Here is a 14,719-nt window from a genome sequence, read left to right as displayed (position 1 = left end):
CCAGCAGCACCGTTGCAGAACAATTCAAATCACAGCCCCCAGCAGCCTGTCAGTAAATGGTCACCCTGGGCACACTGCAACACCTGACACTGCTGCTGGATCAGTGGCACTCACTGGAAGTGCTCTAAGTGGTCTCATGCCAGGAAGCCACAGGATCATCAAACAAAGCAGGAAAAAGATCCATCATCCTTTGTGGTCTCATGACAGAGCTGGGGACAAGCCATTCCACTGGGAGAAGGAACAGTCTTCCATCAATTCCAGCAATTCCTTGTGCTTCCCAAGGCAGCAAGAGGCAGTTCACAGGAGCTGACGGGCCACGAGCAGCAGCCCCTGTGTTGAGTCCCACTGTTCTTCCAGGAAAGCGCGTTCTCTCAGCGCAACGAAGGATCGACGAGAACAATGAGAACAGGAATCCAAAGCGTGGCATGTGTACAATGAAAAAAACAAAGGATGTCTTCCTTGGAGCTTGGACCTCTATTGTCTTGATCCACTTGATAAATCCATACAACACACTGTTTGCATAGGCTTCAGTCAGCAGGGAGACATGACAAGGCCACCTTGGCACTCCTGCTTTAATCCGTCACCTCGTGCGAGTGCCCGGGAAAGGCACTGGGAATCATATTGCTGCTGGTGAAAAGGAGGGGATGAGTCTCCTTCCAGTGGCCTCCAAATGGTCTTTGCTGAGTGGGAACAAGGAGGGAGCAGAGCTCTCTGATCCTCCTTAGCTGCTGTCAGGCCACACAGGCAGCCCGCTCGCTCTGCATTCTGAGGGTGTATTTACACTTCAGCTCCCCTAAAAGCACCAACACATCACTGTTATGTACAAAACACTGCAACAGGTCCTGAACCACAGCAAAGTCAGAGGAAGGAGCTGATCCAAATCACCCAGGCTCTGAAGACATTGCTCAGCCCTGTGAGATGCTCAACAATATTGCTCCGAGAGACCCACGATTCCCACAGTTAATTGATGATCACAATTCTTGACACCAAATAAAGGCAGCATTGGGAAGGCCATAAAAGCTGGCCAAGGGCTCCCCCCTTTTTATTTTCTTAAGAAACATGAGTTTTTCTGTGGGTATAAGGTAAAAGAGATGCTATTTCCCTGGTACATGTAAAAACACATTATCAAACACAGCTTTCTCCAGTGTTTCTGTTGCATCTTCTGTGCATCATCAGAGCACAGATTTGGGTGATTTGGGCTTCCACTATAACATTGCCAGATCATAAAGGGAACTTACAGAAACATTCAGTCTTACTAAATTCTGCTGCCTGAGCTGTCAATTTAATTGCCTGACTCACACTTTGTTTTTACACATAAAGACAGAAAAGTGGTCATTTTGCATTTCCAGTGTAGAAACAAAAAACCCAAACCCAACCAACCAAAGAAAAGATCATCTCTTCTTCGTTGCTTCTTTCAGTTTCCTGTGACTTTTATCACTGTTTCCATACTTTGATGTGTTTTGCTGACTATACAAACACTTCACACTATCATGTTTTGATCTGCAGCATGGGAACATCAGTCTGTAATAGTGACCACTCCAACAGAACACTGCCAAGTTCTTCATATTCTCTACCACCTCCTTTTCTGACTGTTCTAGTACATTGGTTCTGACATTTCAGCACAGTAGAAAATTATGAACCAGTGCTAATGTTTAATTACACAAGACTGGAAGCTGTTTTTCAATTGTTCTTGACTTTAAATTGTGAAAAGCTGGAGTTTGTGCAGCGGGACTCTATTACAGACTCTTGCTTCCAGTTACTGCAGTCAAATCACAAAGTTTTAATTGCTCCTCATCAGTCATTACTTATTTCTTCAAGAACTTCCAGGTTATTTCTTCTGGAGTCACATGAAGGCATTTTAGTACATAAATGTAGTTTCCCCTCTAATTCCTAATACTTAACTTGGGATCCAAAGTTTCCATCCTCCTCCCTGCATAGATTTTGATATGTCAGTCATATTCCTATTTAATTTGAAGCTTTGCTGTTATGTTGTACCACTGATGAACTTAAAAGTTTGCTTCTTCCTCTGCTGAGGTAGAGATAAGCTCAATCACTTCCCATCAAAGAAGGTCTCCTCGTGCTGTGTCACCCAAATTCCCACATTCCCCTTTGCACTGCACTCTGCTATTCCTCCCTTACATTAATCACCAAAACACTTTGGGATCAACATCTTTGCAGTTTGTTTCAAAACACATTTACAAGCCCTGCAAGCATTACTCTGCATTTTCCTTCTGTGTGAACCACACTTGTGTTTCTCCAGCACCTTTCCCGTCACATTTCCTGGGCTGAAACACCTGAAACCTGTCACAAAAAAATTCTAGAAGACAAATACATCAGGTTTATTAATGTGATTTCATATTTTGTAAAAGTCAGTCCCTTCACCAAAAAGGGAAATGATTTAATGGCTTCAAAAATATTATCAGAGCAAATTTCAACTGCATAATGTTTAAAGGGAAGTCCATTAGTATAGTCAAATAAATTTTACAAAGTAGTCTTTTAAAAAATTACTTTATTTTGTAAGACCTCTCTTATTACTAGGAAAAATAAGATACATGAGCAACACTCTCTCCTTTGTTTCAGTGACTGCCAAGTGATGCTACAAAAAAGTTCATTGTGTGAAAGAATTTGACAGGTTGAGTTGGTCAGTTAGAAATTAGACTGTTTATATTTTGGTATATTGGTAATCACCATTTCTGGAAAAAAAATTCAACCCAGTACAAGAACAAGTTGATGGGTTTGTTCATAGTTAGTGGCTTTTTGATGTCTATTCAGGTAAGGCAGACTGACAAACCTGTACAGCCTGTGAAGAGCATCTGAAGACACAAATACGGGAAAGTTGTGGATAAACCTTTTTAGATGCTGAAATGCTTTTCTCATAGAAGAAAGCTGATTTTATTAATCAGAAACTTCTTATTCCATTAATGTAACTTTCCAGTAATGCTGACTCCATCATTTGCCTCATTCCATGCATTTACTGGAATGTTTTCTAGTTTATCTTCCGTTTTCATTACATATGTTTGATTTAATGTTACTTCATCACCTTCTCCCTTCTTCTGCTCTTTTCTGCTTCTACCACGTGTTGCATTTTGTCAGGAGTCTGGAACAGGCTGCCCAGGGCAGTGGTGGAATCGCCATCCCTGGAAGTGTTCAAAAGGTGTGTGGATGTGGCACTTGGGGACGTGGGTCAGGGGTGAACACGGTGGTGCTGGTTCATGGCTGGACTCGATGACCTTAAAAGTCTTTTCCAACCTAAATGATTCCATGATTCTAAATCTGGGCTGTGAGGGCTCTAAACCAGAAGCTGACGTTTTTCTGTATCAGAAACAGAACCCACTACTCTGATTAGTCCTTTGCTTTGCAAAGATATTAATTGACAAGGATTAGGAATTAGAACACCAGAATACAACTTGCAAGGCAAGTGTTTGTGATCTCTGCAGACCGTATCAACACCTCAGTCAATAACTATGTTTGTTTAATGACCGTGGTAAGTACAAAACTAAGAACTGCCATACGAGGTCAGACTAAAGGTCCACTTAGCTCAATGTGTTGTATATTCTACAGAAATTAGTACTGGGTGCTTAGGAAAGAGCATCTGTAGAGTAAGGGCTGCCCTTGCTCTGCTCTCCCAGCTTCTGTGATCAGCAGTTTAAAGACTGGTTTGTGCTGAAAGATATCCTCAAAGGTGTAAAGGGATCAATCTCCCTGTTTTACCCTTCTTTGAAACCATTTACAGTTCTGATTTCCACAACATCCCATGGCAATGAGTTCCAAAATTTAAATGCTGTGGAGTACTCCCTTTGTGTCGGTCCCCTCATCATTTCCTTGGCCTCGGATCTTCTCTTGTGCAATGAGAAACAGCATAATAACTAAACATCCCCCATTTGTCTTTTCCATACCATTCCTACCTTCCTCAATCACTTCTTTTCCCATCCAGAAAGTTGTCCCAAGGTATCTTCACTGACAGCCACTCCTCCTGTGAACACCCTGATGGCCCTTCTCTGCATTACTGTCAGCTCTGTGTTCTCCTTGCAGTGGGTACAGCACTGCACAGGTGGAAGCACAATATTCCCCAGGGACATGAGGATGATCATCTCCTCTTTCATTCTCAAATACTTTCTTACTAACACCTAAACCTGTGCTTGCCTGAGGTTTTGCTCTGACAAGCTGTAGTCCGGTCCCGTGGACCAGACACCCCCCAGGAGCTGGAACCCCTTTTCTGGTTCAGTGTCATGGGGAGGGAGTGTGGTCACTGCTGTCCAAGACAGTGCTGGGATGCAAACAGAGGTGTGGTGACTGGGGATCACAGGGAGATTCACTTCAAAAGCATGCACCTGATGCAAATTAAAACACTAATGGGGACACACCCAGAAACTTTCCACAAAGATTCCAAGATTTCTCCAGAATAGTAACAGATTCTTCAGGGCTCATTTTTATGCATGTATAATCAGGATTATTTTTCCTTCGATCATTAGCTTGCATTTATAAACACTGAATTTCAGCTGCTGTCACCCAGCTCTTCATTGTCAACCTTTGTCTTGACAAGTATAATAATAATCTATGAATTATCAAGAGTAATAGTGATTATTTTCAAATAATTGGTGATTCTGTTGTACAACACGGGCCCTAATACTGATATTTGGAAACTCTATTCATAGACACCCTCCCTGTGAGCCAGGTAAGAGACGACCAACTCTTCTGGACCACACCTTGGTGTCATTACCAACTATCCTGTGGGGTTTTACAATAAAGTTTTTTGAAAAAACACACCAGCCAGAGCCATTCTTATCTAGACACTGACCAGGAGTCCTGTGAGATGTGCCTGCCTTTAGAAACGTTAACTCTTGTACAAACAAGACACACGTTCCCATGAATCTGCTGATTCCATTTCTTCTGGGAGGTGCAATGGATCTCAGACTTACTGCTGTGATGAGCACATTGAAGTGATTACTTTACTATAAGATGATTTCACATCCCACCCCCCCCCAAAATATAAATAAATGCAGTGAAGAGCCTTATGGAAGAAAATATCCTCACTGTTCCTGTTCTGCTCCTCTTAAAGAATGGGCTGCAAATTTTGGGGGTAGACTGGGAGAAATCTAGCAGAGCCCAGGTGGGGCAACTGCTTTTTTCCAACAAAGTGTCTTTCTGACAGATGTTTTCAATGCTGGTTTTGTTTTAGTGTGTTGTTGTAGGCTGTTGCTCACACTGCCACCCTTTACCATTTTGTAAGAGTCAACCTATTTCCTCTTTTTTGGTGAGCCACAAGAGGAATAATCATTCTTTCCTACCCAGGTCAACTATATTGACTTCTTGTGAAAGTTTTTAGACACCTAATAGGTTGGCAACAATATTTCATATCAGGGCTCATCAGGAGATAATATTATAATAGTATTGTAATCTACATTTTCTCTATGTAGTATAAGAAAATAGACTGAAGTGTATTTGCAATATTACCAGTGCAAAGTTTTGATAATAAACAAAGAGTGTGACATAATTATTCAACAGGCCAAAATGATGAACTTCCTTCTGTCAAAATGAGAATATTTGTATTTGCATGAATGTAAAGAAAGCCAGAATTCACATATCCCACCACCAGTTGCTCTGCATTGCCAATGTTTCACTTCAGTGATATTATTCTAAATAGTTTGAATGCAGGGGACATTTAACTATTTAGTTAACTTTTGTTGCCAGTGTTAGGATGTCAGTGCCATAAAATGTGCTGCACAAAGTGTCTGAAAAATATATGGATAAGAAAGAACAACAAAAAGGGATTGCACTGATGAAAATGTACAGAGCCAAGAAACTCTAATGCTGCTAAAAGTCAAATGAATGGACAAAGAAATGCTATTTACAGCATAGCTGGCCATCACAAATACTCCATTGATTTAAAAAAATAATTAGCCCATTTCTTTCAATATTAGACCACGTTTAAATTTTGCCATTATTTGAAATGTCCCTAAATATTTTAACTTTCACAAGCAATTACTAAAGAATGAGTTTGTTGCTGGATTTGAATTTTGAATCAAAGACCAGCCCGAAGTAAAGCACCGGATTTGTCATTCAGAAAGTATTACAAAAAAATGATGTCATTTTAACCTTTGAATAGTTCCCAGCACTGAACCTGGACACTGAAGGGAAGCACGTTCAGTTCAGTGGCTTTGGTGGTGCCTTCACTGCAAACGTTGAGGCTTTCAGGAGGGACAGGGTGTATTTTCAGTGTCCCTCCCAAGCCAGGAGTACACTTATGCCATGTACCTTGAAGGAAACTACACTTGATCCAGATAAAACACTTTATCAAGATTGTAACAAGAAATCAATTGGTTTTCAGGGCCCCAAAATATGCCCAGCAGTTTACAATGTAATGAGGAAGTTGGACCCGTGGTAACAGAGTGACGCTGTAGGTAAACAAGACAGTCATTATGTGCATTGTAATGTTCCATACGAGGCTCAGCACTGGAATTTCTGAGGCAGATAATGAATATTGCCAGAGTTATCCAGTTACACTTCAGAACCTCACTCAGTATCTTTCATTTAGAGAACTCCAGGACCTGAGCAGAAGGGACCTCGGGTTAGCTCTTTGTTACTGGCAACAACATTTCTATACTTCCACCAACCCAGGGCAACGCTGCTCAGAGGTGACCTGACTTTGAGGACAGTTGTCTTTAAATACTGATTTTGAGAACAGATCAATGATAACATATAAATAGCTGACTCATCAAAATAGTTGTTAGTAAAGCCTTTCCACTACAAAAAAAAAGGGGTTACTTAGAGGTGCTTAGAGCTGGAGAGCCCCAGCCCAGTATTACTGAAACCAGCACTGCACCCACAGCTTGCCAAGGTACAGAAGCAGTAGGTGCTTAACTGTTCTAGATTCCCCAGATCCTACTTGGAGCCACTGTTCTCTGCTTGTGGAATCAGTCTTGTTCCTTCACCATGGAACAGTTATATCAATAAAGAGGTTGATTTGAGACATATTAATAATGTTTACTTAAATACACCATCTTCTTGCAAGTCACCTCTTAGAAAATACATGTGTAAAATGATTTAAAAAATAGATTTCTGCTTTTCATTTCAATCAGCAGATTTAAGTCTCTGTCTCTGCTAAAAAGTGACTCCTTGAAAGAGATGCAAGATGGAAAGCCACACTGCTCCAAAACTTGCATTTGCTCACTTTGTAAAGCAAAGATGCTTTTCCAAACCCTGCATCTGCAACCCAAACCTTGCATCCAAAAGCTCAACCCTGTTCTCTCCCACTTGCACGTCTCCACATGTCATGAGGCTTCAGCAGCCCAAACAGTGCCATTATTATCTTCAAGTTTTGACTTTGCTGGTACCTGAGTGCAGGTATAAATGGGAGATGTTGCAACTATCTGGAAGTACATTATCTTTCTGGTGGATCAGGTGAGCTGAAATAAACTGCAGCTTGTTCTTACAGTGCTGTATAAACAGAACTAAGATTGGATTGAAACCTGTCACTGGTGGACAAGCTCCTGTCCTTGGGTGTTGTATCATTTCAGTGAGAAGATACCAGTTTTTAAATTGCCACTTTTTCACTTTTAAGCAAACACCACTGGGTTTATTATTGTGATCCACAAACACATGCATGTGACAGTCCCCTTCAGAGATTCAGCTATAATCTTTAGATCACTTACCAAAGGTGTTGTAACACAATCTGACACAAGGTAAAATATGACTTTAGATTTCAACACCATCACCCCTGAAAGTCTAAGTGTGTTCATTGTATACAAGCCCCCAAAATATTATATATAAAAAACGTCAGCTTGAGGAGCATCTCTGTGATACTGATTCACATACTCATCAATAAAGGGGGGGGGGGGGTTATTGCAGTAAACAGGATGCTCTGGGCTAGGAAAAATAAAGTTAGGGGCACTGTTCCTATGGAGTTTTTCCCCCTCTAAAGCCATCTCATGGACTTGTAATACCAGAGTCTCTGTGAGAGAACTGTCGGGGTTTAGATAATGTGACAACTAAATTGCACATGGAAAATACAAAATGTTATTTCAAGTTACTGAGAACTTTAACGTGAATCAACAAACTTGGTATTTAAGAGTAAATACATTTCCCTTTCTGTTGGTTACCAAACTGAACGAGGATCTCCTATCAATGCATCCAACAGTGTATGTGAATCACAAGGCAAACCAAGGCTGCCTTGCTGAAGGCCACTGTGAATACCCTTTTGTCAGTCCTTTATTTTCAGACTGTTATTTCTAAGGAACATGCATCATAGGTCTTTAATATTTAACAGGTCACCTCTTATAAGGAAAAGCAAGGAAAAAAAAAAAAAGGGAGTATTCCATGACACTTTCACCCACTCATAAAAGCTTGGAGTCATAAGCACATGGAAGTCAAGCAAAGCCAAACCAGCATTTCATATAGCCTGAGAATTACACTAAAGCATACACAGCATTCCTTACTGTTAAAGGGAAAAAATGTACTTTGAAAACGTCAAAACTAACACCTACATTCCACCATATAATGGAATAACTCGCTTTTGCTGTAAAGTGTCTTGGTTCTAATACACAGCTCTAGAACTGAACTACCAGTAAACACAGAACTCCCAAGGGGTGTTCCTTTGCTTCCAGAATAAATCAGTACCTGTTTCACAGTCCAAACCCAAATGTAATAGGGTTTTTTCAGGTGATTAGATGCCATTTCTAAACAGAAAAAGGCACCTAGTCAAACAAACACTGAGGTTGTTTTGCCTGTGATCTTATTTTGCTTCATTATAAAGACAGTAATTGAATTTATCTCTAAGTTTAAAAGGTTGAAAAGCCTTTTAAAATAACATGACAGTAGAAAATGAATTGACTGACAAGATAAATACGCACATCTATTTCCAAAACTTAAAAAATTATAAAAGTTTCTTGAGTGCCACCAAAATATGAGAGGCTTGTATAGGTAATGTACACACTGTACTCCTTCATGTGCTTTATCATAGCTCCTAGATCGTGACTGGCTTTAACAAAAATGATTTTGCAGTCAGGATTAAATACTTCAAATTGCAGAGTTAATTATTGTCTTATTTGCTGAAGTTCAGTAAGAATCCTTGAAGGACTTGGATATTACTAAGGAGTCAAAGTGGAATCAGGAGTGCAACATATCTTTGGAATTGCTGCAATAAGACCCAAATTATTTATTTCCACCCACAGCCCCAAATTATTTCAAGGTAAACTCCTGGAACTGTTTGATGGTCATCCTGTGATCCACGTAATGTTCTACTAGTTCAGGAGGGCAGAGAAGAATGATGTGTCCAAGCAAGAACTTGGACTGCTCTGAAGGCACAAAGCTCTTCATCTCATGTGCAACCTCGTGTGGGACATCCCAGCTCTAAGAGCTTCCTTCTAATAAATCCCCTTGATGCAGTTGGTTTTCTGGGAAGGGAAGAAGCAGGGAGGAAAAGCTGAGTGGATTTTTAAGTGAAGCCACTACCAATTGCTATCCATTAGACCTACAAACTCTTCAGCTTTCTAGACATTTCTTCCGACCTCTGTCATGGAGAACTTCACTGTGAAGACGCAAAATGCAGAGGGATTGACAACCAAAGCCCCGCATGTACTTTTTCCCACACGTCCAACCTGTAGATGAAGATTTTACACCACGAGTAGTTGAGAAGGTCATATTCCAAACACCTCACATGACAAGGAATGAACAGCCACACTTCTTCCACTTACCTGTTCTGGTGGAGACAAGTCTTCCATATTGTACAACGATAAGCAAAAGTAGCTCAAATGGAGTAACAAAGAAAGGAAGTGATTCAGAGGCTTTGAACCACAGGACCAACAATTCACATCCATCCACGCAAACGCCGGCAAAGTGACTGGGCCTAACACTGGCTGCAAACTGGGCTGTGTGTTCCCTCACAGAACACCTACACACCAGGTTACTCCTCGAGCAACCTGTCTGGGATGCCACACAGTGGTACTCAGCGCACAGCCCACGACCAACGGCCAAACGTCACCGTCTTGTGACGCAAAGATCAGAAACAGCCGAATTTTTTAACGACGAGTCAGAGCTAAACAAGCATGGCCACCATTAGTCTGAGACATACCAGCTTTATTTCCTTCTAGAACTAATCCAAACGTCTGAAGAAAACTCGGACAACACCAGGTAAAGATCCTCCATGCATCCCAGAAACTACTCATCCTAAAGTTGTGTTGCTAGCTTTTTTGTGTCAAAGTTGTTCTTCACAGAACTCCCACTGGCTATTCCTGAGTTGCAACAGCAACACAGGTGACATGCAACATCCTTAAAATTACAAAGTTAAATGGCAGATACCACAAAATGGAGAGAAAAACACCAATGGTACTATTCAGATCATCATGTACTTCCAATAATTTAACACCTTGGAGGAGAGCTGAAGTGCTGTTCACTTCAGAGGAGGTCTGTCACACACAGCAAAATACAGTCCTAGTAGAGCAATGTCATCCCTTAACTGTGACCTCTGTCAAAGACTTTGAAAGACAATGAAAGTAAAAACTGCCTACGTGAAACCTCTCAGATCCTCCATGTCTTGCTCCTGAGACCCTACAGCTGATCATCAAGATCATCAAACACAGAGTTAGTCCAACCAAGTCCAACCAACCACAGCAGCAGCTCCACACCCAAGCACACCCTGATGGTTGAGCAGTGCCTATCACCGGCACACAGTTCCAACTGGAAGGTGATGGTTTCAGTCCTAGCCCTTAAACTGTGCTCTCCAGAGAACCACAACAGAAATGGCCATTTCACCAGGAAACACCAGGAGCCTGAGGAGGTGCTCCAGACCAAGAAGTGTAGGACATCCAGTCACGTTTGGTGTCTTCAGATGACAGACTTCCACCCTCGTTCCACTTACTGGAACAGGATATTTCAAACCACCAGGTCCAGTCTGCCTTATTTCTAATTTCAGCTTTCTCCCTTCTTCTTCTTCTTCTCCGGCATGGCAAGAGCGGCTAGACCCGTTCTCAGTTGGGGCATTACAACTGGGCGCCAGAAGTCAAAATTCGCCAGGGTCTCCGGCCCCTTGTCCCCTCCCTGCCCCTTGCCGGCGGGGCCGGGCGGCCGACGGTGCCCCGGCGCTGTGGCCGCGGCCGGGGGGCAGCGCCCGGCGGGCTGGGCTGGGGGGCCCGGGGGCCGCCGCCCGCCCCTCCCGCAGCCCGGGCCGCCCGGAGCGGGGCCCCCGCCAAACTTTGCGGCCCGCGGGGAGCCCGGGCCCGGCCCGGCCGCCGCCCCCGCCACCCCCGCAGCACCCCGGGCAGGAGGTGAAGCAACCTGGCGCCGGCTCCTGCACTTTGCACAGCGGGCGCAGAGCCGCCTCCATCCCTGCGCCTCCCGGCAGCGCTAAGGCGCATTTTTTCGCACTAATCTGCACATTCAGCACGTCCAGAGCGCCTATGACTTTACCTGGACTTTCTCCACTCTCCGGGCTCATCACACCGCGATCGCCTCCCCATCCTACCGCTAACTCTCGCTCTCCTTCACTCCTTCCTCCTTCCCTCTTGCAAGGCCTGCTAAGATCAAGCCCGATGGAAAGTAGAGAGAGAAAGAGAAAGAGAGAGGCAGCGGGAAGGGAGGGGAGCCGCTCCATCCCTCCCTGCCCCCCCCCGGGCACACACGCCAGCCCTTTTCCCCCCACCCCAGCCCTTCCCTCGGCGATTTCCTCCGCTCTTCGGCAACTACGAGGGCTCGGCGGAGCGGCTCCGAACGCGCCCCCGCTGCCCCCGGCGGCGCCCCGGCCGGCGCCCCCCCCGCCGCCCGCCCGCCCCGCGGCCCCCGCTACCTCGTAAAGGTCCCCCGAAGCCATGCTGGGGTGCGGGACCGGGCTCCTCCGCGCCGTCTCCCTCTCTCCACCTCTCCCGCTCCCCCACTCGCTCTCTCTGTTGAGTAAACTGTGTTTTGCAGAATGACAGGCTTTGGGGCTGGCTGTGCGCAGAATCAGAGGCGAGGAGAGCGGAGAGGCAGGCGGCGGGGCTGGCGTAACCAGCAGCAGCAGCAGCAGCAGCAGCAGCAGCTCGGGCGCACAGCGCCGGGAGCCGCGTCTCCCCCGCGGCGGCGGGGCCGGCGCCCCCCGCCCTCCCCTCACACCCCGCCCGCCGCCGCCGCCGCCTCCCGCCCCGGGCGGGGACCGGGACCGGGACCGGGACGGCTCCCCCCCTGCGCCCTCCCTCCGGCAGGGAAAGTCCCCGGGCCGCTCTGACGGCGGCCTCCTCTGCCACCCCCCCCCCCCCCCGCCTTCTTCCCCCCCGGCCCCCCCGCCTCAAAACTCTTTCCGCGGCCAAAATAAATAAATAAAAAATTATAATTTAAAAAGAATAAAAAATAGAGGGGCGGGGAGGGGGGTATGAGGGGGGGCGAGGAGCGGGCGCTTGTCGGGGAGGGCCGCGCCGCCCGCCCAAGGTCACCACGGGGAGAGTCGGGCGCGGGGCCTCGGGCGGCCCTGCCGGCACCTTCCCGCCCCCTCGGCGCCGCATGGCCGCCCCACCCGGCCCGGCCGTCGCCGAGGGGACGGCGGGGCCGGGAGCCCCCCGAGGAGGGGCGGCCCGGGCAGGGGCGGCAGCTCTCGGCCCCCGCTCCCCGCCGGGCACAGCGGTGCCTCTCCCGCGCCCCCTCAGCCATTCTGCGGGTTCTCCCGCCCACCCCGTCTGATGGAAGCCATGGGCCGCCCGCCACCTGCCCCCCACGTGGAGGCGGCGGCCGCCGGTTTGAAGCGGCTGAGGGACGTCGGGTGGCGCGAAGCCATCGGCCATCGACACTTTGGAGCCGTCTGGGTCATTTGTCTGAGGGAAAACGCTGCCCCACGGCCACCGGCATCCTCGCGGCGCAGTGCGGCGGTCCCCGCGCTGAGGGGCAGCGCGTGCCGGCGGTGCTGAGCGGGCCGGGCTGCACCTGGACCCACCCCGGCCCTCGTCAGCCATCACCGCAGAGCTCAGAGCTCCTCCTGCGCCGGGAGCCCCCGTGAGGAGCTTGGCTTGTCTCACACCAACTCCATCAGTGGCGTGAGTCTGGACATATTCCCGAACCATCTGGATGCGATCCTGTGCTTGAGCGGGGAGGCGGGACCAGATGACCCGCTGTGGTCCCTTCTGACCTGCCTGGTTCTGTGCTTCTGTGAAGAAGAACAAGCTCATGGTGAGGGGAAGCCTTGCTTTTCGTCGGTGGTGGAATCTTCAGGTGGCAGGGACTGGTGTGTGGCAAAGACCCCTGAGCATCATGCCCTGGGCACCGTGAAGCCAAGGGCTGTTCCCTGTGGAGGCTCACGAGCATCGCGTCGTGTTCCTTCAGCTTCACACTGTGCTGAGTGTGTTTCTCCAGCTAAAGGCTGAGCGTCATCTCGATATTTTATAGGAAAGCACACCATGAGGGTGTGCTCTGAACAGCCCTTCACACCTTGGCTCCATAGCCAGCCTGCTCTAGCTGTCACTGGATTTTGCCCTCATGTTCTCAGCTCACAGCAGACCTGTGGTAGCCATTCCCTGGAGCCTCGGGAGCACTGGTGGATGCTCCATGGTCTGGTTTTGCCGTAGTCGTGGCTTTTGTTCATCTTCATTCTGTTGGCATTTTTCATCTCCGGATTTCAGTGCTTTGCATGCTGCTGCACTCCGTGTGAATATGGGAATTGGCACTGCCCAGACTGTTCCCCGAGCGCAGGTTGGAGATGGTTACTGAGGATGATAAGGTAAGCCTCGACATGGTTAATAAATGTCGCTGGTATCGAGTGCTGAAATATTTCTGAAATTTCATTTATCACCAGAAATCCTGGTGTGGTTCTAGTGGGGTGAAGCCAAAGACTCTCCTGACTGAGAGGTTTCCTGTGTAAAATATCAATATTGGGTATTTTGGACGTTGTCACTTTTTATCATGAAAGTAGGAAATCACACTTGCACATCCAGCTCTTGGTTGACCTCGTCTCCTGAACTGTGAATATTACCTCTGGTGATTATGAACTTGCCAGCTAACCAACTTAGTATTGACTTAGAATTCAATAAAAACTATCTAATGATAGTTTGGAGCTCGAAGATGTTTATGGTTTGTGTGGTCTGCGGGGGGGTGGGTGTGATAATGTTGAACTCCTAAGGACAAGCCACATAAAACATAACTAGTTGCTTGTCTTGACTGTAGTGACTGGAGGGTTGTTCTCTGCTTTCCAATTTGCCAGCAATATTTGGATTTTTGGGATTTGACATTTGAAGAGTAAAATGTTGAAAAGATTAAGAAATACTGTAAACTACCCCTGCCTAGTAATTCCAATAATTAGTGCAGCAAATACTTCTTAATTGCCAAGCAATGCATTACTTCATAATCACACCCCATGGTTTCTCCTTGATAAATCAATTATTTTGTCTTATTGTAAAGTGACTTCTATTGTTTATGGTAGTGAATCAGCTCACTGAGCAAAACATAAGAATACATCCATCCATAAGTAGATATTTTAATACATTTCTCTTCAAAGTTTGCTTTATCACAACTGCATTTTGCTGCTTTCCACAGCAGTAAACAAAATGGCAGTGAGAGCCAGTGAGTCATTTTTCAGATGCATCCTGAAATATTCCTTCTCCTAAACTGTTGGCCGTCTTCGTAGTATCAACTCTCTCCAAAGGTGTCTTGAATGAATTAAAAGAAGTCCCTTCCCAAGCTGTGGAAGAATATGCATCTTTTATTTTGAGACAGGTCTAATAATCAGACTGTTCTTTCTGGGCTTTACTGTTCCTCTGCTCCCAGG

At 46.1% G+C, this 14,719-nt stretch overlaps 1 protein-coding gene and 1 long non-coding RNA gene across 2 annotated transcripts in view; one reads left to right on the top strand and one right to left on the bottom strand.

Annotated features, from left to right (window-relative positions):
- LOC116793285 overlaps nucleotides 1–10,962 on the top strand; it is a 93,402-nt gene extending 82,440 nt beyond the window's left edge. Inside the window, exon 4 of the long non-coding RNA XR_004359434.1 lies at nucleotides 9,171–10,962. This is a non-coding gene — a long non-coding RNA (uncharacterized LOC116793285). The remainder of the gene's footprint in view (nucleotides 1–9,170) is intronic.
- The window catches only part of CDYL2 (chromodomain Y like 2), a 58,179-nt gene extending 46,269 nt beyond the window's left edge, over nucleotides 1–11,910 (bottom strand). Inside the window, exon 1 of the mRNA XM_032701020.1 lies at nucleotides 11,780–11,910. Within this exon, the coding sequence (XP_032556911.1) occupies nucleotides 11,780–11,803 (24 nt within the window). The 5' untranslated portion in view covers nucleotides 11,804–11,910. The remainder of the gene's footprint in view (nucleotides 1–11,779) is intronic.
- Between the last annotated feature and the right edge of the window lie 2,809 nt (nucleotides 11,911–14,719).

Source organism: Chiroxiphia lanceolata, chromosome 13, assembly GCF_009829145.1.
Source record: "Chiroxiphia lanceolata isolate bChiLan1 chromosome 13, bChiLan1.pri, whole genome shotgun sequence".
Classification (NCBI taxonomy): Eukaryota; Metazoa; Chordata; class Aves; order Passeriformes; family Pipridae; genus Chiroxiphia; species Chiroxiphia lanceolata.
This window is presented reverse-complemented; position numbering and strand designations above follow the sequence as displayed.